General features: G+C 46.6%; 2 protein-coding genes across 5 annotated transcripts in view; one reads left to right on the top strand and one right to left on the bottom strand.

Annotated features, from left to right (window-relative positions):
- Nucleotides 1–14966, top strand: part of RMDN3 (regulator of microtubule dynamics 3) — a 16041-nt gene extending 1075 nt beyond the window's left edge. For 2 of the 3 annotated variants that reach the window (XM_040620473.1, XM_040620474.1), the window contains exons 3-13: nt 2303–2495; nt 2928–3071; nt 8177–8462; nt 9260–9362; nt 11466–11526; nt 12941–13016; nt 13162–13239; nt 13469–13567; nt 13732–13785; nt 13907–13987; nt 14286–14966. In XM_040620473.1, coding sequence (XP_040476407.1) covers nt 2303–2495; nt 2928–3071; nt 8177–8462; nt 9260–9362; nt 11466–11526; nt 12941–13016; nt 13162–13239; nt 13469–13567; nt 13732–13785; nt 13907–13987; nt 14286–14339 — 1229 coding nt within the window. In that variant the 3' untranslated portion in view covers nt 14340–14966. Of the gene's footprint in view, nt 1–29; nt 129–279; nt 474–2302; nt 2496–2927; nt 3072–8176; nt 8463–9259; nt 9363–11465; nt 11527–12940; nt 13017–13161; nt 13240–13468; nt 13568–13731; nt 13786–13906; nt 13988–14285 lie in introns of those variants that run through there. The other variant, XM_040620472.1, reaches the window with a different exon arrangement.
- A 1190-nt stretch (nt 14967–16156) lies between these two features.
- Nucleotides 16157–23748, bottom strand: part of RAD51 (RAD51 recombinase) — a 30768-nt gene continuing 23176 nt past the window's right edge. For both annotated transcript variants that reach the window (XM_008702246.2, XM_008702245.2), the window contains exons 7-10: nt 17742–17855; nt 17247–17376; nt 16935–17056; nt 16157–16474 (exon numbers count right to left, since the gene is read on the bottom strand). In XM_008702246.2, the coding sequence (XP_008700468.1) occupies nt 16351–16474; nt 16935–17056; nt 17247–17376; nt 17742–17855 (490 nt within the window). In that variant the 3' untranslated portion in view covers nt 16157–16350. The remainder of the gene's footprint in view (nt 16475–16934; nt 17057–17246; nt 17377–17741; nt 17856–23748) is intronic.

The following is a 23748-nucleotide window of genomic DNA, read 5'->3' as shown; positions in this document are numbered from 1 at the left end:
CGGGGCGGCGGGTTCGTTGTCTGCAGTGTCGTGGGCCTGGGGGAGGGAGTTGAAGGCCCAGAAACCTGACTCTGAGATCAGGGCTGCGGGTGTGTTGGAGGGGAGGCTGCGCCCGAGGTGGGTGAGAGGTACGGTAGTCAGGCACAGGGGTCTGGCGGAAACCTTAGGATCCGGATTGGGGTGAGGGTAGTCGGGAGCTTCGGGGTGGGAGGACCACGCTCACGAATCTCTCTTTCCCTGCCCCGCCCGCCTGCTCCCGGTGGTTCACGCGGGCTACAGGTGCAGCATGTCTAGACTGGGGGTCTTGGGCGGCGCCCAAGCCGGGTTGGGACTGTTGCTGGGCACCGCCGCGGGCGTTGGATTCCTATGTGCCCTTTACAGCCAGCGGTGGAAACGGACCCAGCGCCATGGCCACAGCCAGAGCCTACCTAACTCTCTGGACTACACGCAGACCTCAGAGCCGGGTCGTCAAGGTACAAGCCGGTCCCCTGAGGGCACAGTCAGTGGCTGACGGATGGGCGCAGGGTCTGGGCTGCCTTTAGCAGAGCCCGTGGAACAGGACAACGGAGGGGGGTGTCTGAGAGTTTCACTTTTCTGTAAAGCTTATTGAAAAGGAAAGCAGCCTTCCTCTTCTGTACTTTTTCTTGTAATCCCAGGAAAGCGTATTGTGAAAAGGCTGTTTAGCTTTCACTCTTAGTTCAGGCTACAGTAGTGCTACGTACATTTTAAAGGCACTTGCTTAGTGTTGGGGCGAGGGGTTTAATAAGTAGAGAAAGAGTCCAAAATAAGGCAAAAGGGAAAACTAATCTTAGGGGAATTAAGCCTTGAGGTTTATGTATTAAATTATGTATGAGAATTTGAAGGGAACTTGGAAACTATCCAAGTTTTTTTTTTTTTTTTTAATTGAGATTCAAAAAGATTATGTAACTTTACCCAGGGTGTCACAGAGCAATTAAGTGGTAGGATTGGGCCTGGTCACCTGTGGCTGTGCGTGTTCTGCAATTGAAGCTGAATGTTGCTGGAAGCCAGGCACAGGTGAAGTGCGTAGTGCTTTTGTTTTGCAAAACTTTGACCTTAAGTTATTTGAGCAAAGCATCTAGGGTTGGTGCAAAGCACTCTCCTCAGGTGTGTGTAATAGAGAAGCTTTGTGATCATGTCACCCCATGTTAATTGGCAATGAGTGTTTCTCTGATAACCGAATGCTGGATGGACTGAAAGTTAGTTTTAGAAGAGTCTTCAAAGAGTTACCAATTTAGATTGCAACTGTTTGTCAGCATTTTATAACCTGCTGGTAGCCTAGTATTGCAAGTGTGCTTGTCTTTCTTTTCCTTGTGGCTTATTTGTAATTTCTTAGCAGTAGATGTTTGGAGAAAGTGGCCGTGTTCCCAGAGGTCTTTCTTTTTTAAAGTTTTATTTAAGTAATCTCTACACCCAACATGGGGCTGGAACTCTCGACCCCGAGATCAAGAGTCGCATGCTCTACCAACTGAGCCAGCCAGGCGCCCCCAGAGATCATTCTCGCTCTACATTCTTGAATAATATTGGGTGTGTACTGTACTCCAGCCTAGACTCTTAATAGATTTCCTTTAACACATTTATGCTTGCCTGGACTGTGGGTCCTGCCTTCCTGGTTTCTTTACTGTTTTTACATTTTCTAGTCCAGCGGCCTTGGGTAGCTACCGGTTTATTAGCATTTATTGTTGGAATTTACCCAGAGCTCAAATGAGGGCCCGGGAATGGTGTTCTTCCCATGGGGTGTGGATGGGCTTGTCTCTTAGTAACTGCCCCTTTCTCTTTGTCCTTCTCTAATGATACTAAATGGAGTCCTTGAGAGGATCTCAGAGAGTTTCTTTTGCTCTTCTTTGCAAAGTGAAAGCTCAGAATTTGAGCTCAATTTTAGTTTTGCTGTGTGGTTAGTCTTGACTGCCTAGTATCTGGGACCTAGATGGACAGGTAAAGGGTTTTGTTTTCCTTTCACAGGGCAGGTGTCCTGCCTTCTAGGTACTGCGTTCTTGCAAGCATTTTACATTACCTGCCGTGGGGTGCAGTATTGCTAAAGGCCCTGGTGTGAAAGGTTCTTGAAACAGAGGGCTCTTGTTTAGAGATTGGGATCTTGATTTTTTTTTCTTTGAAGTTACTCGAAGACTTGTTACCAGGACTTAGCTGCGAACATATACTGTCTGAGCCTCAAGGGTTTTGGTAAATTGAGCTCCAGTGAGAAGCAAGTGTTCTTAAACTCCAGGTCCAAGACCTTTTCCTCACTGCGCCCCCTGAGCATCACTGCGTGCTGTCCTTCCTTCAGTGAGGCCTTTTCGGGCGGTCCCCGGTGAGGCTGGAGATGCCGCGGTGTTGCCCAGCCTTCCGCGAGCGGGGCAGGAGGACGTGCTGGAGCGCCTGGACTTCGTGCTGACCAGTCTGGTGGCCCTGCGGCGCGAGGTAGAGGAGCTGAGGAGCAGCCTGCAGGGGCTTGCGGGGCAGATCGTCGGCGAGGTCCGGTGAGTGATGCAGCCTTCGGTCCCGCCGTGCCCCCTGCCCCTCGGCTTTTCCCAGCCCCTGTAGCTTTCTCAGCTGAGCTGAGTCCTGGCCTTTGCTGCCGTCTCTAAGGCAGAGGCCGGTCTTATAGCTTCTCACGTCATTGGCCAGGAAGCTATATGCTTGGTACCTTGCCTTCCAGAAGTTCCTTGCTGCTGTTGGGCCCTCCTGGTCTGTTGTAGCAGCTGACATGCTTTGTGCCCACTCAGCTGCTCTGCCGGGGCAGCTGGGTCCAGGGAGCTGCCCTTCTTGTTCTCCTAAGGGTAGAAACCCAGGATTTCCTCTGTCTTTGGCCCTTTAATGAGCAGCAGTAGTAAGAGGTTCCCTCATGGGGAGGGGAAAGACGGGCTGGCTGGGGCCTAATGGCGCCCTCTCTAAAGGGACCTGCCTTTCAGATCCCACATGGAAGAGAGCCAGAGAGTGGCTCGGCGGCGAAGGTTCCCATTTGCCCGGGAGAGGAGTGACTCTACTGGGTCCAGCTCCGTCTACTTCACAGCCACCTCAGGAGCCACGTTCACAGATGCCGAGAGCGAAGGCGGGTGAGTCCTTTCTCCTGGAGGCAGTTGTGGCTTCAGGCAGGTTACATTTTGTGAGAGTGCAGTTTCTCTATGGAAAATTCACACTGAGCTGCTGTCAGCAATCTTGGGAACAAGGTAAGGGTATGAATGAATAAAATCAGGAATAGGTGAAACAAGAAAAACCATCCACCTGACGTCACCCAGGCAGATGAGATGCCAACTCGGCTTATGCTCGCACCTGTCACTTTCCTCGGGGTTGGTGTTTGCCAGGGTTGCCATCATCTTTACTTTCATTTCTCCTGTAACATTAATTGAGCATTTGCCTGTGCTATCACAAGGACTTTGTAACCATTGTTTTCCCTCACTCAGTGGCTGAGCCAGGTTTCCAGAGCCCTCCAAGCTCTCACTGTGCTCCCCTCTCCTGGGAGCTCCTTTCTTCCCACACGGGAGGCTTGCTCTCGCTCCGTTGCCATCTTTACAGGTGGGAGCCGACTGTCCCGAGTACTTGGTGGCCCAGCAGGTCTGACCACAGGCCTTACTGTGATACGGGTCAGCAGGCAGGAGTCTGGTGGACGGCCTCCAAACGTGGGCAGGCTAAGGGCTTTTTAAGTCACGAGCGCCATTTTGAACCTTGGTCTCGAGGATGGAGTTGGAATGAACATCTTTGTTGTGGTGCCGTCGTGGGCAGCTTCTGCCCTCGTCCGCTGCTAGCTCCCGTGAGGTGTCGAGGCTGACCTTTGTTTCTCCGTAAGGAAAAGACTGGCCCAGAGAACAGCCCAGCCTTCTGTCGGGACAGAAGGACTGATTCGGCTATAAACACGCACACGGCCATTCAGGTGATCTTTGCCGCGATGTCCTCCTTCGGCGGCAGCACCTTGTGATGTTACCTACTGTTTCTTTCCCTCTGGCAGACACCATGCCAAGCACTTTAGAGCCATCTCCTCACCCGATCCTCCCAGCGGTGCTATGAAGCGGGCGCCACGCTTCTGCCTTTTCCCAGACGGAGACGCTGAGCGAGGGGTGACGCCTTGCCCAGAGTCACGCAGCTAGTAGGCGCAGGCTCAGCTGCGCTCGTGCGCGGTGTGCGGGTCCGTGATCTAAGGCTTGGCTTGGCTGCGGGGCGTGGAAAGGCCTTCGCAGGAAGACGTGTCCCCTGCAGTCCCCGGGAGCTCTTCCCGTGAACCAAGAGCTGCCACAGCTCACTGCCCGGGGAGGACGTCTGACAAAATTTCAGCCTCATTTTCTTGTTTGGGACAGTATATTCTCCGGCTTCGCCTCATTTGGTTTTCTAAGAAAATTAAGAATATTATTACTCTCTTTTTCCATATTACTGCCATTGGGCATCTGTCCTGGATTTGGTCGCTGATTGCTCGGGCACCCCTTGCAACAAGCAAGTGTTGGTAAGAGCTTTAGGTCTCCATTTGTGACTACTGTTGTCAGGGTTATCCCACCCGTTATCTGTATTGTCAAGGGCTAATGGACGTGGCCCTTTTCAATTACCTAATACTTCTGTTTCTAGAAGGCTGTGTTAGGGGAGGGGGCAAAAATGGAATTCGTATTTGACCTATCTGGAGTGAACAGAAAGAAGGACAAGGTAATTGCTAGTGGATCCTGAGACTTAAGGAGCATCTCTCTGCGACCCACTGAGGCACGTCACTAGGGTGGGAAACTTAACATTTGTAAGAAGGTAGAACAGAAGGAGAGGTCACAGCTCTGCCCAAGATCAAGATGTAGAACTCAAGGCCTTTAATGAGGATTTTAAGATGTTGTACAAGGAGTGCGTGGGTGGCTCGGTTAGTTGAACCGATTCTTGATTTTGGCTCTAGTCGTGATCTCAGGGTGGTGGGATTGAGCCCGGGCTGGGCTCCGTGCTCAGTGGGGGAGTCGGCTTGAGATCCTGTTCCTCTTCCTTTGCGCCTCCCCCTCTTGCTGGTGCCCATGGGCTCGCTCTTTCTCTTTCTCCCTCTCAAGTAAATAAATCTTAAAAAAGAAAGAAGTTGTACAAACTTCTGGGAGCAAGGAGAGCCAGAGGATTTAGTGGGGGAAGCTTATGAGTGCTTCACTGCTTGGGGTGCTCACTGGGGCTCTGAGGCCATAAGGGTGTTGGGATGAGAGGAAGGGTGGCCTTCTTACTTACGAGCAGGCTCAGCCCGTGACTGATCCTGTGGCGTGCAGAGGCTGATGGTGGTATGTGGCACGAGACTCTGGTTGAGCTGGCTGCCATCTGGGGCAGTGGCCGTGGTGAATAATTCTTTTTGTCATGGTCAGTGCCATATAGGTCAAGGGGGAGTTTTGGGAGGAGACCACAAACTCTGGAATGGCTTTGAACACGTGGGACCAGAGGAGGAGCGCTTCTTTGAGGGATAAAAGGCTAAGAATATTTGATAGCCTACTCCACTGAAACCTGTATTCCCTTCTTCTTCCAAATAAAATAGCAACTTTGAGCTCCCAGGGGACTGACTGAATAGGGCAGAGGCAGTCACCCCGTGGGTTCACAAGGTTGTTCCCTGAACATTGTACTAAACATAGCTTTACTTCTCTCCTGGTCAAAACCCAGCCTGCCCTCAAACACCAGCTCCCACAGCAAGCAGGATGGCCTGCAACCTCATTGCCACTCCTTCTTGGGCATTTATCGCCTCGTTTGGGTTGGTCTTATCTTCCCCACCACTGAGCGTCTCCCATGCCTGGTTGTCTTTGAATGCTTCAGCTCAGCTCCTCTAATGGGGCTTAGGAGGAGTCAAAAGAAAGAAAATTATCAGAAGGGGATATGTGTGTAACTGAGTCCTTGATCATGGACTTGTGGGCTCTCCTCAAGGGGTAGAGTCGAGTGGCTCGGGCCTCCTTGCTCCGAAGGAGCCATGGGTTCTCTACCATATGTGGGAACAATGTGTCCCACCCAAGGGCACGGCTCCAGAGAGCCTTTTCGGAGGTCCCTGCCAGTCCCTGGCAGATGTCAAAAGTTGCAGGGCATGTTAAACAAAGGGGACCCCCCTTGCTCTGGTGGATTTCTCCAGGGGCTGGATTGGTGGTCTGACAGGTGTGAGAGCCCGGCGTGAAGATAGAGAAGCAGCCCGTGTAGCTGTGGAAGCCCTGGAAGCTCATGGGGCTGATGTCTGTGCTCGGTCTGAGCAGCGGCGTGCGGATTCGCAGGGCAGAGCTCGCTGACGCGGGGCCTCCTCACTGTGCAGCCTCACTGGGGTCTCCCTGCCTCACAGGCTCCACCAGCTCTTACTCTGTGGTGGCAGCAAAGTCCCTCCTGACCACTGCTTTTCCTCAGCCATGTGAGCTCCCTGGCATTGCTGGACATTCGTCATGGTCAGCTCCTTGGAGAGACTCTGCTCCACGAGAAGGGATAAGAGCAGGGGTCCCTCCCTGAGAGACTCCTGGTTTGAACTCCTCATTGGAGGGAGTTCAGCAGGCAATAGGGTCCCCCTTTTTTTCTAGCAATAGGCGATACGACACTCTAGCTCCTTACCCTGGAGAACCCATTTACCCGTCTTGCCTTTGGGTCTGGCTGGGCTCAGTAGACGCTGATTTGATTTTCTCACTTGGGCAGGTTACTGTCCCAGGCTTCAGAATTGGTTGGGAGTCTGTCTAGGCTGCCTCTGTGTGGTCTTGTCCATCAGCACCCGGGTTGGTTGTAAATCCTATGCCACTTTTCCTTGTCCCCTTAATTCCTAACGTTCCTACGGCACGTTGCTACGGGGGAAAGAACTCGGATAACATCTTTAAAAGCAAGGTGAAGCTAATCAGTACCCTACAGGTTCCTGTAGTAGCTGTTCCTGGGGCTCTTTGCTAGATGGTTCTGGAAGCTCCTCTGTGAAGCGGCAGCACAGACTGGGTGCTCAGTCTGGTTGCTCACTTGGTACGTTCTGGATGCAGCCCGCCTCCTTGTTGTGTCTGCTCTCTGGCCTAGCACTCGCAGCCGGACTTGACGCTGTCTCGTCCTGCCCTCCTTTGTGGGTGCCTCGCTCGTCTCTCCTTCAGGTCTGTCTTGCGCCAGCTGTAGGTGTCCTGTCCCTGTCTTTGATTCCAGGGTGGAGGAAGGCATATCCCTAAATGACCCTAAGATCTTCGCTGTGCCTCAGAACCTTCTGGCTCTGACAGAACCTGCTTTTCCTTCACTCGAGTCTGGAGGTTTCTCTGGTGTCTGCTTCTAGCCCCTGGAAGTCTGACATTGTCCTCTGCTCAATTTTTGTCTGATTCAGTTGGCAGTTAGGGGGAACACCCTCATCATCCACTGGTGAAGGCCGAGATCCACGAGAAACGTGGCCTTCTCTTCAGTGAGTGCATCAAGGTAGGGGTTCCAAGGAGACGCCTACCTGGCTTGTGGTGGCCCCAGAGATCCCTTCCCAGGCGCTTCTGTTTGCAGCTGCCTCCTCTCCTGATTCCAGCTGCAGAGTGGCCTTTCCCCACCCCCAGCAAGTTCCTAAGGTTTCCCAGGGCTACTCCTATTGTGGTTTAGGTTTGGCTGCTGACTTAGGACAGAGGTATACCTTGAATTGAGAGAGAAAATGTAGATATTTGGGCTGTCCATGGCCTCAGAGGCTGACACCCAGCCATGTTGTTTCTGGCGGTGCTTTTGACTGATAAGGCAAGAATGACTGACAGACCCTTAGCCTGGTGAGCCATCTAGCTCAGGAGATCAGCTCCACCCACATTATGGTTTTTATCTTAAGTATTCCTTCTTTTTTACTTAAAAGAATATATGCTCACTAAAGCAATCATATGTAATGTTAACAAGTAGAAAATTTCCTTTGATTCTTCTACCATGAGGTCTAGCAACATTCTGGTACATTCCTTTCTAGGCTGCTTCTTTCTAGCCTTTTTCCTTTTCTGATTATCTGGCCAACTTGGTAGCTTGGCAGGGGGTTCTCATTGGCCCCCGACTGCCGGTGCCCCCAGCTGGTCACTTTCCCTCCAGGATCATTTTCCCAGCCCCTGGTTCCCATAGGAAGCTTTCTCTCAAGCACTGATTTCTGCCCTTAAGCGGTAGAAGTGGTTTTTACTTGGTGCTCTGGACAGCGGCGCCATGAAGAGCCCCACGTTGTGGGTGGGAGACTGACCTTAGAGCTCTGAGGCTAAATAATCTCCCTTGACCCTTCACTTCTCTTTCTCCGCCACAGTTACACCACAGCCAATGCCGAGTCTGACTACGAGCGGGACTCTGACAGGGAAAGCGATGACGGGGAAGACGAAGTGAGCTGTGAGACCGTGAAGATGGGGCGGGAGGATTCTCTGGACCTGGAGGTGGACGTGGCTTCAGGCCCGGCGGCCAGAGCCCTGGATGCTAGAGGCTCCCCTGGCCCGGAGGACGTGCTGCCCCTCCTGCAGCAGGCGGACGAGCTGCACCAGGGCAGCGAGCAGGACAAGCGGGAGGGCTTCCAGCTGCTGCTCAACAACAAGCTGGCGGTGAGGCTCCGGTGGCCCGTCTGCCCTTACTAGCCCCCCAGCCCCCTGGGCATGGTCGTTCGCAAGCCTACGTGACATAGGAAGGGGAATGAGGGTGAGATGGCTGCTTCTGCATGGATCCCCCAGGGTTGCACGTCCGATTCCAAGTAGGCCCCGCACTGCCCCTCAGGGCCTGGGTGTACCGCCTGCCCCAGAGCTTCCTCCCCAGGGTCCTCTGCCTCCTGCAGAGCCGTTGCAAAAGAGCTCTACCTCTTACAGTGGAGAGAAATATGGAAAGAACCGGAATATTTTTTTTTCCTCTTTTATTTCCCTTGAGGCAGAGCCCAAGGTGCCTGCCCTACTTGAAGTTTCCATCACAAGTGACAGGTGTGTAAGTCACTCAACCACAGTTCCCTTCTCCTCTGGTTCACTGCCAGAATTTATGCTCACCCAGGTATAAATGCCCCAGAGTTAGAATGTTTCCTTTTCTTGGGCATTCTCACATTTTTCCTTGTGTCAGCAAGCCTTCTTGTGCCTCATTTCATTTTGCAGTTGACCTTTCCCCTCACAGTGTCAGGGCAGCATGCCCTCGCTCGGAGGCCGGTGCAATCTACCGGCTAGAGCGGACGGATCATCAGTTAGCCAAGTGCAGGCGGGAGGTCGTGTGGGGGTGGAGCGCTGTGCGTAAGGCTGGCCTGATGTCAGCGTGTAACACACTAGCTTGGACACTCCAACCTAGGGCTTGGGACGAAGCCAGAGCCCCAGTTCTCTGCAGCTGAAGAAGAGGGGCCTCATCTATCCCTCTGTTCGGTCTGCAGTATGGAAGCCGGCAGGACTTTCTCTGGCGCCTGGCCCGGGCCTATAGTGACATGTGTGAACTCACCGAAGAGGTGAGCGAGAAGAAGTCCTATGCCCTAAATGGTAAGTGCTGACAGCTGGCCCGTCTGTGTGGGGCTCAGGGGAATCCCCAGGATACAGGCTGTCAGGGCAGTTGTGGCTCGGTTACTCACTAGGGACAAACTCTGGTTCCCAGGGACTTCTGCGTCCTTTTTGGGATAGCAGTCTCTGCTTCCCTGCACGTGGTGATTGATCCGGGTGCAAATGTTTGTAGGGGTAGTTGTGTCATACTAGCATAATTCTTTGCTCTCGTTCCCCAGCTGCAGCAGAGGGCAAAGCCTGCTCGCTTAATCTGAAGAGGGGTTTTTGCTGCTGCTTAGGAATCTGGTTTGAGTTACGGAGTCTGTGGGGCAGGTGCTGTCTAAGAATATCAGTAGAGTGTGTTTGGTGAGCGCCTGTGAGCAGCCGTCTGGAAGAATACGCTAGTTTAGGAGTCCTTGAGATTCACTTAACTCTGTTGCCAAAGTCCGTATCCTGGCAAGTAGGGTGCATATGAATTATGCCAAGCTCAGGGCTTGTCCCTATCTGTCGTGTCACTGAGAATCCTGGGACTTTGAAAAATGACTGGTTTTGTGGGGAAGATGGGTCCTGCCTAGCCGCACACCGTAAGTCGGGCACTGTCCATGAGCTGCTCGGTCTTGTGGTTTAGTTAGGTACCTCAAGTTAACTATCCAAAGTAAATATGTCTACTTCCTCACTTAGAAACACTGAATCTCTTTGCTAATATAGAATCTGACAATACCTCAAGGTCATTGTTTCCAGCATTTGTAGAATTGTCAAAATAGAACACGTCAGTTGAGTTAAATATTTATTGATACAGCTCATCAGAAAAATCTCCAAGTTTTAACAGAAGGTGCTTAATTACTGCTTGCTTCTTTCTTTTCAAAAGTTTCTACGTTCCCTCCTAAATTTCAGGTAAGGATTATGATCAGCTTTTGGGCTGATATTTGGACTCCTGGTACCAGCAAGAACCTTTCTTTTGATCGTTGATCATCTCTCTCTCTCTCTCTTTTTAAGATTTTATGTATTTTAGCATGAGCAGGGGTTGGGTGGGGGCGGGGGAGGAGAGAGGGAGAAGGATAAGCAGACTCCAAGCCGAGTGTGGAGTCCGAGCGTGGAGCTTGATTTCACCCTGAGACCATGACCTGAGCTAAAATCAAGAGTCAGAGGCTTAACCGACTGAGCCACCCAGGCACCCCCATTGATCATCTCTTGTTAGTACCAGTGACCAGCATGAAATCCAAAGGTGGAGATAGTGTGATGGTTGGAGCAGCCATTGTCAGTGCTCTGGTCTGATCTGCAGAGCTTAAGGCATGACGTTCCTCAGCTAGAGGGCTCCTGGCTACTTGACAACCTGGGAGATCCTTGTCAAGAGCTTTATGTGTTTAGGCCTTGATTTATCAGTCTTGGTGCCTAGAAAACTAAACGAACATCATTTCTGGTCAGACATTTGGCTCTGGTGAGGAGTTTTGGCCTAGAGCCATGATTAATGTTTTTAGATTATAGAGCCTTTTGAGAATGTGATCAATTTGATAGGCCCTCTCCTCAATAAAACATACATGTACCTAAAATTTTATACAACTTCAGAGGGATTCATGGACACCCTGAAGCATGCCCACAATGCTCTAGGGTAAGGTCTGTTGGTGACGGTTTGATTGCCATTGGGTTGTTTTATATTTAAAATGCTTTGAGGGGCACCTGGGTGGCTCAGTCAGTTAAGTGTGGACTCTTGGTTTCAGCTCAAGTCCTGATCTCAGGGTTGGGAGGTCAAGCTCCGCCTGGGGCTCTGCAGTCAGAACAGAGTCTGCTTGAGAGTCTCTCTCCCAACCCCCACTGCTCACACACACTCTAACACACACACACACACGACTTTGAACCCATCAGCTGGGTGCTGCAGAAAGAAGGTGGTTGGGCAGCTGATGACAGAAATAGGGAAAACAACAAGGTGAAGCAGAAGTTATCCCTGAGAAGCTATTTGCTTTTCGTTCTCAGATTCAAAATTATTCCAGACAAGTCCAGGTTGGTTAGGGGTTGGGAAGAGGTAGAGCAGTCATTCTTGCTACAGCCCCTCATGGGGAAGTAAGCATGGGAGCCCTTGTCAACGCTGGCTCACCTTTGTCCCTACAGGAAAAGAAGAAGCGGAGGCCGCCCTGGAGAAGGGGGATGAGAATGCTGCATGTCACCAGTGGTAAGAACACCCTGCAGGGTCCCAGGAAGAGCTAGCATGAGTTATACTGGCAGAGAGCCATTTCTCTGCCAGAGGAAACAGGAGAGGGAGCTCTGGCCTTTATTACCACATGGCTAGGCCAGGGACGCAGGGGAGTTTTCTGTGGAAGGTGCCCTGGGAGTGAGGCAAGGGGAAATTCGAAGATTTGTTGTTGTTGTTGTCGGGGCTTAGAGAAATGCGTAGCTTTTTAAGAGTCATCCCTGCTACAAAATGTGGGTTCTTGGCTCCTCGGGGAGGCTGGCACAATGTGTAGCTCCCATGTTCTGCACAAGCTCTTCTTTCCTCTAACTGCAGTCCCCGGCTGGTGGTAGACGTTGCCTTCTTCGCTTGGCTTGCATGAGTTAAAGTGAACGTGAGCTCACCCCCAGGAAGTTTAGTTTATTAGCTTACAAAAACATCAGCCCTGCTTTTGTTGTCTCATGTGAGGCAAAGTTCTGCCAGCTTCCATGGGTCAAGGCCAACTTGTGTCCTAGGGCCTGGTTCCAGCACCTCAGTTTTAGTGAAAATTCCCTTCTCACTTCCCCTTTGCTTTCCGTATTTCTGTCCTAAGATTGTGTCTGCAAGAGCTCTTCTCAGAGGCCAGCTCATTGCCACTTCCCTGTGGATTTCCTTGGGGCTCCTGGACTCCAAGGATGGAAACTGGTCTCATACTTTTTTCTTGGGGAGTGGCTGCTTGCAGGAAATACGGAAATGAGCCTCTGCAAGTGTCAGATACAAATGCCCTCCCAGATATTTGTTGAATATATGAAAAGCAACTTGGGTCTCTGGACACTCATTTAATGTCAACTGTGCTTCCAGAAACAATGCTGAGGGATGGGGTAGTGAGACCTTTGTTTTTGAAGACAGAAGATGGGAAGCTGGCTGGCTTTGTTCCCTTGGGAGGGAGGATGTGGAGAGGACTGAAATCTGAAGCCTTTCTTCCTCTGCTTCTGTTCCCAAATTAACATTAGAATTTCCTAGAGTATCCCATCCCAAGGACATGCCTGTATGCTTCTAAAGCTAATGAGACCTTTTAGTGTGTGCTCAGGAGATAAGAACCAGTATACTTAGGTCCCTTACAGTTTGATGCTGATTATTAGAAATCTGCTTTTTAAGTTTTTATGACCCCCCCCCAAAGGCTATACTCATTATAGGGGAAATTTGTGGAGACCTGGACTGAGACACTGCCTAAATGTTAATTAGTATGAGAAGTTTACTGTGGTGGGCCCTACGTTTTTTGTACGTAGCATACTTTGGAGAATTGGGAGCACAGATCTGTGAAAAGAGGAATTTCGTACATACAGAAATGCTATTTTCAGCTCTACTTGAGGGGGAAGGGGGCAGTGGACGGGAAGCCGGTTCCTCGTCGCTGAGCTTGCCGCGGCCTCCCCCTTAGGTATGCGGTGCTTTGTGGGCAGCTGGCCGAGCATGAGAGCATCCAGAGGCGCATCCAGAGTGGCTTTAGCTTCAAGGTGAGGAAAGGCTTCTCTCCCTTCCCTTGTGCTGCTCTAGTCCAGATTCCCTGCTCTTCCCTTGCTCCTCGCAAAGGAGGTTTCTAGTCTCTACAGCTTCTTTAGCAACGCTGGTGTCAATTTATATTTACATTTTCCCCCTCAGGAGCACGTGGACAAAGCCATTGCTCTCCAGCCAGAAAACCCTATGGCTCACTTTCTCCTTGGCAGGTGGTGCTACCAGGTAAGCTGAATTCCGGGGCGCCTGGGTGGCTCCGTTGGTTGAACTCCTAACTCTTGGTTTCTGCTCAGGTCATGATCTCAGGGTCGTGAGACTGAGCCCGTGTCAGGCTCCAAGCTCAGCAGGGAATCTGCTTGAGATTCTCTCCCTCTGCCCCCCTCCCTCCCCAGCTTTCTCTCAACAAAACAAAACAAACCACCTTTTTATTCACACTTTGATCTTTTGGTGGCAGGTCTCTCACCTGAGCTGGCTAGAAAAAAAAACTGCTACAGCTTTGTTTGAAAGCCCTCTCAGTGCCACTGTGCAGGATGCCCTCCAAAGCTTCCTAAAGGTATTGGGAAGGACGGGAGGGAGTTCTGGCAGGCCGCAATCTTATGCTTGCTTGTTCTGTGGGGAAAGTTCCCTAGACCAGGACTGGAAAGCTCTATTCAATAAACTTCAGCCCGACTTGATTTTGGTAATCACCTTTCTGAAACGCCTTCTTCCCTCTTCTAGGTTGAAGAACTACAGCCAGGATTTTCCAAAGCAGGGAGGGTATATATTTCCAAGGTAAACTCACCTGCGTTTTTCAATGTAGATGGAACTATGTATGTTGATATATAATGGGAAGTCCTGAAAGTTCAGTCTCCTGGTGGTGTTTCTCCAGGTTTTCACTGTTGTCTCTTCTCAGTGCTACAGAGAACTAGGAAAAAACTCTGAAGCTAGACAATGGATGAAGTTAGCCCTGGAGCTGCCAGATGTCACCAGTGAGGTAATACTTTGAAGAGCTTTTCTAATAAATACTGGGTTCCATTATTGAATCATGTGACCTTTTCAGGTAAGAAAATCTTCCCTTGAGGTTTTATTTCCCTACAAAAGAGTTTACACTTTTGCATGTGGGCTCCTTTATATATCTCACCGAGGGGGGAGGAGGCAGATAGCATAGGCTGCAGGCTATCCTGGGAAAGTAGGTTAAAGACTGTGATAACAGAGCTCAGAAAGGAAGGTTATCACTGGTTTGGGAAATGTTGGCTTAGATTTTTAAGTCCTAGTCTTTCTTATCTCCCTAGGATTCAGCTTTCCAGAAGGACTTGGAAGAATTAGAAGTAATTTTAAGAGAATAATCACATTTCAATGGCCTTCATGACCTGAGGAAGACTACCCTGCTTAGATCATCAGGAATCTAAGACTGCTTAAGTGACGGTCCTGACTCCTGGGTCTGACTGGTATCCATAACCATTCCCCAATTTCTTTCCTGTTACCCACCAGTTAATTTATTCTAATCCCTTACTTTATCTGAAATTGGGGAAATACTAAGGCCTAGATTTCTGTAGTTGTCTTAAGTGAATTCTTAAAGACTCAAGAGTAATAGAGCACTGGGGGCTGTCTTCCGTGTGCTGGTGCCGTGGATGAACTTCAGGAACAAAACACAGAACCTGCACTCTGATCTTTTCTACTGATTAATATTAAACACCAAACTGTATAGTTCTAAGGCCATACCCTATCTAGCAGGGTAAAAGGAACGGTCAGCGCAGCCCGTGGATATCGTCCCATGGATACTGCCGTCTTCTCACCTATCATGTGAATTCTAACTAACTGTATTCCTGGGCCGAGGAGCTGGACCACTTCACTTCCAGAGTCCCGGCAGCTTGTGGAAGGACACTAGTGCATAAGGCTTATGGGACTGTGAAACAATGATGCTGAGGGAATATATTTTGGTACAAACCTGAAATAAACCAAATTTGACTATATTCCCCTATGTTTGCCATCAGCTTCTTTCTTGCTTGACACTTCCATAATTGAAACTACTGCAGACAAATAGAAAAATAGCACCAAATAATTTAAGCTCTTGGGTTAAAGTTATTTTCAGTGGAAATTTTAGTTACATGTAAAACAGGCTAAACTAAGCTCTCTGCCTAACAAGGCCTGTTCCAGCTAGTTTACTCTTAGGGCCAACAGCACAAAGCCTAATCTCACCTGATAAATCCCACCTACAAGAATAATTGAGATAAGTTGTTTATAGGACTGAAGGATTGAAATGCTTTTATACAAGAACCAAGCTTCCATTCTAGAATCTGTCACTCCAGCTTACTGTCATCCCAGGTTTGTTATGTGGTAGAAAAATGAAGCACAAGAGTGGAGAGGTACTCCATTCTTTAAACAAAGCCGCATTAAATTGATTGATTACGTCTTCCTATCTCCCTATATATAGTAGGATCAACACAGGCAACAGATTTTCTATGCCTCTCCTCCCAGTACTAGCTGACAGGCCCTTTGAAATTCAAAGAGCTGGTTAAAAGCCATCCTGAGTATAAATCTGAAGAAGAGGAAGAGGATCTCAAACTCCTAAAGTAGAATAATCCAGACAAGTATCAGGACTCTATGATGTAAGACTCACAAAGGCCACTGGAAAGTCATGGCATATTCATCTGTAATAATCTCTCTTAGACTGAAGGATAATCTCCATCATCTGAATATATATCAACAGCACAAATAACTATTCGCAGCTCCACACTAAATCTGCTTAAAGAGCCCCTGAATGCTTAAGATTCCAGAATTATCTTGAGTTACTCTTAGCAATTAAAAAACCAAGCAAGTAGATGGTGAAGGGCTGGTGGTCCAGTAGGCCTGCTCTGTAGCCCTTAACTAAACACAAATTCTTACATATTTCAGGCAAACTAAACCTGCTTCTGACTGACACAGTTTTACTGGCAGAAAGAAAAGAACCTGTGAGAAGACCCACTTTCTTTGCCACACAGGCATTCCAACATTGTTCAAACAGAGAAGAATCCAGTCTCCCCAGCTTATGTCTGCAAGAGAACTAAAGATTGTCCAGTAGATCGCTGTTAGTCCTGAGGCAACCCCAAGGCACTATGTCAAAGGTATTCCTTACTTCCCCTGAAATAGTTCACAAAGAAATTAATACACTCCAGACGGAATAAACATTTCAGATCAGTTTGTGACTACTGACCTGTCTCCTGTTTACACCATCAGAAAAGCCGATACAATAGATGTTTTTCCGGAAGCCTTTTTCTGGCAGTCACAACAGGAAGAGGCCTATGAAGAACCCCAGGGAGCAGTCTTCTCCAACAGTCTATAGCACTTAAGGTTTAGCACAGGAAAAACCCCAATGTTTCAGTCTTTGGCATCTCCCACTCCATCTGCATTGATGGCAAACATAGCTTCAGCTTCAGGAAGACAGGGAGAGTCGTAGATTTTGCAGATTCTGGTTTCCCCTCTTCCTTTCCTCAGATATAGCCTGACCCAAAAAAAACAAAACAAAAAAACAGACCAAAGTTTTAATTTAAAAATCTTTTTCTTATTTATGGTAGATCTAATTTTTTTTTCAGACCTATATACTTTCTAGGACTTCGGGGAATCTTTTTGTATTCCTTAGGGGCATTTCCACCCTGGAGGAATCCACTCCTACCCTGCCCTCCCACCTTAGTGGATTTTCCGTACTGATACAATTACTTTTTTAATAATGAGGGAGAGGCATACCCTTCATATTCAGTCTGGCATATTTGAGGGCTTTTAATTCCGTTATAAACTGAATACATATGCACTAATCAGAGCATGACAGTTACGTTTAGCCAGGACTCCTGTGTCTAATTATACAACGGTAGCTTTAACTGGATTTAAATGGAAATGTTATATCTTCATGTCTACTTCAGTTAATATGACATTCCAAGACGAAGCCGCCTATCCCTTCACTTTACCTGGTTGTTGAGGCATGAGCAATGATATTTCCTCCAATAGGTTTTTTAGGATCTGCAGCAAACATGGCTGCTCCATCCACTTGGGCTACCACCTGGTTGGTGATTACCACTGCCACACCAAACTGATGGAGAAAGGATAAATGTCATTTTTTGTGGCCATTCTAAGGACCTTACTGCTGCCACCCCTTTCCCCACAAAGTAATGAATGATTAATATATCTCTTCCTATCTGTGAAACCAGGCCCTAATGCTCTGGCCTCCCAGCAAGGTCCCTGAAGATTAAGACATTCTCTGTCCCGATCCCACAACTTACCTCATCAGCAAGTCGCAGAAGCATCCGCAGAAATCTAGCCAAGTGCATCTGCCTGGCTGAAAGCTCCCCTCGACCCGAATAGTCCGTTCTGTAGAGGGCAGTGGCACTGTCTACAATGAGCAGTGCATACCTACAGGGAACAAGGACTCTATGAAGTCTACTTCAAGCCTGTGTCCGATTCTGCTCCCTTCCTCACTACCTTAAACTCTGATATTCAGTTATACTCGTACATAAATGTTTTATTAAAATATTTGTACAGCATTTATGTCTGAGGCACTATATAACGAGTAAAGTTTCCAGTAAGTTCAAGCGGATTATGGCTTCATTTCTTAACAGTGACTTGACCTGAACCACAATGCAACAGTGTCAAATTAAGAACTAAAACTTAAATCTCCCCATTTCTAGTTCAAGTTACTATCAATTTGGCCAACAGCATATATAAGATTCAGGGTAAGGGCTCTGGGCCATGTTCAGTGTCTTCCACTGAGGACATACCTAGATTCTACCATCATGGCTGATGCTTGATAAAGGAGCTGGGTCTGGTGGTCTGTGTTGAACCCTCGAGCATACGCTACGTTATCCAGGACATCACTGCCAGAGAGGCCATATCTAGAAGAAAATAGAGAACATCTTTAGGCTGCAAAGAAAACTCAGGCAGACTGGAAATTAATCTCTAGCAAAGAGACTGATTAGGTAAGAAGTGTTAAGGCTAAAGATATTAATTCCCTTTCTATTAGAAGTCCAGGCAAACTAGAGAGAGAGAACAACAGCAACTGCTTTGGAGTAGATCTACTGAATAGGACTTCCAGATAAATCAAATTTAGTCTCTGAGGACTCCTGAGCCAAAACAAATTTCCAAATACCATGTTCCAAATGTTCCCTTGGAAAAACCAATGCAACATGACAGAATTGGAACTGAAACAAAAATCATGAATCAAAGATCAATTAAATTCATATAAACTGTTGTTATAGAGGAATAAAACCTTTTTTCTCTTTCTTTTCTTTCTTTTTTAAGAGAGGGAGAGATGGGGGGGGTGGAGGGGCAGAGGGAGAGAATCTGCAGCAGGCTCCATGCCCAGCACAGAGCCAGACGTGGGCTCAATCTCACAACCCTGAGATCATGATCTGACCTGAAATGAAGAGTCAGATGCTGAACCACATAAGCCACCCAGGTGCCCCTAGGAATAAAACCTTCTAAACAAGCACCCAAAACTTTAAGAAGTTCAAGAGAAACAAGTAGATTTCACTTCTCCTAGTCTCCTTTCTTGCTAATAACTAGTTACAGTTAAGACAGATTATATGACATGTATCCAGTACGGTTAAATAAGTGATACCTTAAATCATCTTATACCTCAATGATTTTTTTCCTTTGCATTTAAAAAACGCAAATAAAGGGGTGCCTGGGTGGCACAGCGGTTAAGCGTCTGCCTTCGGCTCAGGGTGTGATCCCGGCGTTCTGGGATCGAGCCCCACATCAGGCTCCTCTGCTGGGAGCCTGCTTCTTCCTCTCCCACTCCCCCTGCTTGTGTTCCCTCTCTCGCTGGCTGTCTCTCTGTCAAATAAATAAATAAAATCTTAAAAAAAAAAAAAAAAAAAAAAAGGCAAAAAAGGGGCGCCTGGGTGGCTCAGTTAAGTGTCCAATTAAGCCCCCCTCCACACTGTGCTCTCCCATTTTCTCTCAAAAAAAAAAAAAAAAAAAAGAAAGGCAGAGTATTTCCTATTTTTTAAAAATCTATTTTTTCCACCTCTGTAACGGCTACCTAAGACATGAATGCTCAACACTTTGAGCATTCACAAGTAAGCCAATTTTCATTCTCATTCTTTTTTTTTCTGAGTTATTTTAGAGAGAGCAGGGGGAGGGGCAAAGGGAGAGGGCGAGAGAATCTCAAGCAGATTCCATGCTGAGCACAGAGCCCCACATGGGGCTTGGTTTCACGACTCTGAGATCATGAACTGAGCCCAAATCAACAATCTTACACTTAACTGATGTGCCACCCAGCCACCCCAATGGGTCCCCATTTCTTCAAAGGTAAATTTTGATTTTAGCCATTTACTGAAGCACAACTAAATGCCTGCATTTTTACGAAGCTTCTCTGCACTTCTCAAATAGATGTGATGCTCCCTCTTCTGCACTTCCAGAAAACTTGGTTTAGGCCTCTTTATGGCATTTGTGAGAAGCGACCTTACTACTCCTTTACTAGACTACAAATTCCTTGAGGGAAAAGACTAGGCCTCTCTTACCTAGCACCTTTTTTAATACCTAAATTCTGAATAAATGATACTGAATAAAGCTTTCATCCACAACCCAAACAAAAAGACAATCATACCACTTTAATCCAAGTAGTATTTTCATATTGTTAACCTAAAATCATTATAGTCCAAAAGTACACCACCAACTGCCTTATGTTACAGTTTAAAAAAAATCTGTTTAAGCAAAATCAAGGCATTCTTTGAGAACCCTAAGTTTCTATGTTTGTGATTCTATCAGTCCTTTACAGAAGCAAGTCTATTCTATGCAGAGACTCTGATCTTTACAAAAGCATACACTACATTAAACCTATTCTTCTGAGATTTAGCTTTAGTTAATAGCTTTCCTCCAGTTTTTTCTCCCAGAAAGAATAGAAACATTCTATCTAGCACTTGGATAGAACACTGCAATAAGCTAACCCTCAATATCAGGAGGTCCCACTCTAACCAAGTGCATTCTCCACATCATAAAATGTATTCTTCATATTAGGCACAGTCTTTGTACTTTCTTAGGCACTTCAAGTACCTGCTATTTTTGCCACCATCAACACAAGTAGAAGTTTAGCTTTGGCATTAAGTGGGTTGATGATGATGAATTATTAAATCTGGGCATGAAGATAAAGAGACAGAATAAGGATAGAGTTTTACCTTGGAATCTTAACCAAAGGTACTGGGGATAAGGAGATAAAAATTTCCATATTTAAATCATGGCTGTAAGAAAAAGATTCAAGAGGCCGAAGTACTGTACCACACAAATCTAGATTTGCTCAAGAAACATTGATACCATCTATCAGGAAAGGAGATTATCCTTTGCTATCAGAATATGGATGGTTTACCAGGAAAACAAAGAGTTATCCTGGACTTTGTCAGCAGCGTTCACAAAAACCACTATAGGGATCTCTGTGCTCACATTCCTGAAGCAGCACATGGAATTTTCAATTCCCACAATGTGGGAAAAACTGGCTGGAAGTAAGCATCACCTCTCATAGTGTTTCCAGAACTTCCTTAAAGAATAACCTGGAACAGCTGTAAATAAAAATTCCTGGGCCTAACCGAGACTTAATAAATCATAATTTTGGGGGAAGAGGTGTGGTAATTTGTGGAGTTAACAAATGTTTCAGGTGATTCTTAACATTTAAGTTTGAAAAAGAGCTGTACCACCTCAAGGTGGGTCCTGGCATTCTTCCTTCATGGTATTTAAAAGAAGTTTCAAAAGAGGTGGTGACACTGGGGCACGCTGGGTGGCTCAGCTGGTTGAGCATCTGGCTCTTGGTCTCTTTCAGCTCAGGTCATGATCTCATGGGTTATGGATTCGAGCCCCATGTCAGGCTCCGTGCTCAGCGTGCTCAGCATGGAGTCGGCTTCAGATTCTTTCTCTCCCTTCTCCCTCTGCCCCTCCCACCCTGCTCTAAAAATCTTAAAAAAAAAAAAAAAAAAAAAAAAAAAAAACACCAAAAAAGGCGGTGACACTGTAGCTAGCAATTATGGCCATGGTTCTTTACCATCTGCAGAGAGAGCTTGTTAGAACATTGCTGGACCCTATCCTGAGTCTCTACAGTTTCCGATTCAGTAGATCTGGGGTGGAGTCAGATGATTTGGACTTCGAACAAGTTCCTAGGTGAAGCTAATGCAGCTGCACTGAGGACTGTGTTCTGAGAAGCCCCGAACTACAGTATAACCTAGATGGGGGGGGGGCAATATTCTTCAACAGCTAAAACTAATGAGGGTTGTTCTGTTGTGAAGGGAAACTAGATTAAGGCTTAAGGAGGCCGGGTACCTTTCCCAGAACTGTAAACACAATATACATAAACAGAAATTCAATTTTAAGAAATGCTCTTGATAGGCAGAAGTGATAAAATGGATTAATGACATTTCTATTTAAACCTATTTTTCCTGTAGTTGACAAAACAGCCATAAACATGGCCCTACTTAATAAATACTATTTCATTCATTAATACTGTTTGCCCTTTTCTGGGGCTTAGGGATAAGTGAGTGAGGAAAACAAAGCCCTCTCCTCAGAGCCAACATTCTACTATCTCACCTACCCTATCTGAACACTCATTTATGTTAGTGGGCAAAATTTTAATGATTTTATCAAAAAAACTCAACTATTAAAAGAGTGTGCTTAAAAATTAAAAGTGTGATTTCTGTGCAAGAACAAAAATAACTTTGGGAGGGAAGATACAGTTTAGTATACTCATCTTTATTTATTTATTTTTTAAAGATTGTATTTGATAGCACAAGCAGGCGCAGAGGGGGAAGGAGAAGCAGGCTCCCCGCTGAGCAGGGAGCCCGATGTGGGGCTCAACCCCAGGACCCTGGGATCATGACCTGAGCCGAAGGCAGACTCTTAACTGACTGAACCACCCAGGCGCCCCAGTATCCTCACCTTTAGAAGCCTAAAATCAGGTTGGAAGAGAGGAAATTTTTTTTTCCTGACAGATTTTGTAAGCAGACGCAAAGGGCTGCAATTATTGTTCCAACTGGTGTTTTTGCTGCAATGGTATACACATTCAATAGCTTGGATTCGTCAAATAGTAAACTGGGGCAGATAATTTGGTTATAATTCTAAAACTAAAAAAGAAAATTCTCCTCAACTTAGCAAGGCAAGTTCCAACTTGGGTCTGATATCTCAACATGCAATTAAATTTTATTTAATCACTAGGTTTTGTACAATGTGTGGTAGGGACCAAATTATCACATTTTATCCTAGACAAGGGGAAATATGTAAAACAATTTTAAGAGTTTATTTGAAAGATTTATTAGGGGACAGAGAAAATTATACATTCTTTACCTGCTTTATGGAGGTATGCCGTATGCCATCAAATTAATCTGCTTTAAGTGTACAACTGAATGACTTTTTAAAGTGTTTTTTTTTTTTTTAAAGATCGTATTTATTTATTTGTCAGAGAGAGAGCACGAGTGAGCAGACAAGCAGGGGGAGCGGCAGGCAGAGGGAGATGCAGGCTCCCTGCTGAGCAAGGAGCCCAATGTAGGACTCGATCCCAGGACCCCAGGATCAGACCTGAGCTGAAGACAGATGCTTAACCGACTGAGACACCCAGGTGTCCCTGAATGACTTTTTAGTAATAAAATTTGCAGAGTTGTACAGTCATCCTCACAATCCAATTTTAAAACATTTCCATCATCCCCAAAAGATCTCTCAAGTCTATCTGCAGTTACTTCCTATTCCTACTCCCTGCCCTAGGCAACCACTGATCATTCTATAGATCTTTCCCCTTCTGGAAATTTCATATAAGTGAAATCATAGAATACGTGGTCTTGTGTGTCTAGGTTCTATTATTTAGTATGTCTTCTCAGATTCATCTGTGGTATGACATGCATGGGTACCTCATTCCATTTTACTGTTGAATAGTACTCCACTGTATGCGTAAGCCAAATTTTGTTTATTCATTCATCAGTTGATGGACAATTGGGTTATTTCCCGTTTGGGGCTATTACGACAATACCATAAACATCTACATACAAGTTTCTATATGGACCTGTTTTCTCATCTCTTGGGTACATAATAACTGGAGCGCAATTGCTGGGTTATATGGTAATTTTACATTTAACTGCCACAGTTTTCCAAAGTAGCTTCACCATTTTACATTCTTACCAGCAATGTGTTAGGGTTCCAGTGTGCCTACATCATGCTCCCTACTTGTTACTGCCTATTTTATTACAGCCATCCTAGCGCTGGTATCTCACTGCGGTGTGAATTTGTTGTTCCCCTTGACTAATGATGTTGAATATCTTTTCATGTGCTTCTTGGCCGTTTATCTTCTTTGGAGAAATAGCTGTACGAATTCTTTGCTCATTTTTTAATTGGGTTGTCTCTTTATTGGTGGATTTTAAGAGGTCTTTGTATACTCTGGATACTAGACTCTTCAGAAATACGATCTGCAAATATTTTCTGACATTCTTTGGGTTGTCTTTTCACTTTAATAATGTCTGAAGCACAGAACTTTTAAATTTTGATGAAAACTATTATCAATGTTTTCCTTCATGGATGCTTTTTGGTGTTTTATCTAAGAAATCTTTGCCTACCTCAAGCTCACAAATATTTTCTGCCTTTTTTCCTGAAAGTTTTATAGTTTTATTCTTACATTTAGGACCATCATCTTTAAAAGAATAATAATAAATATACATGACATACAATTGACCATTTTAACCTTTTTAAAAAATGTATAGTCCAGTGGCAGTAAGTACATTCCCATGCTGTGCAACCATCACCACCGTCCATGTCCACAAC

The sequence above is a fragment of the Ursus maritimus genome, unplaced genomic scaffold, assembly GCF_017311325.1.
Source record: "Ursus maritimus isolate PB19 unplaced genomic scaffold, ASM1731132v1 scaffold_35, whole genome shotgun sequence".
NCBI lineage: Eukaryota > Metazoa > Chordata > Mammalia > Carnivora > Ursidae > Ursus > Ursus maritimus.
Note: the sequence above shows the minus strand (reverse complement) of the source record. Positions and strands in the feature narration are given on the sequence as shown.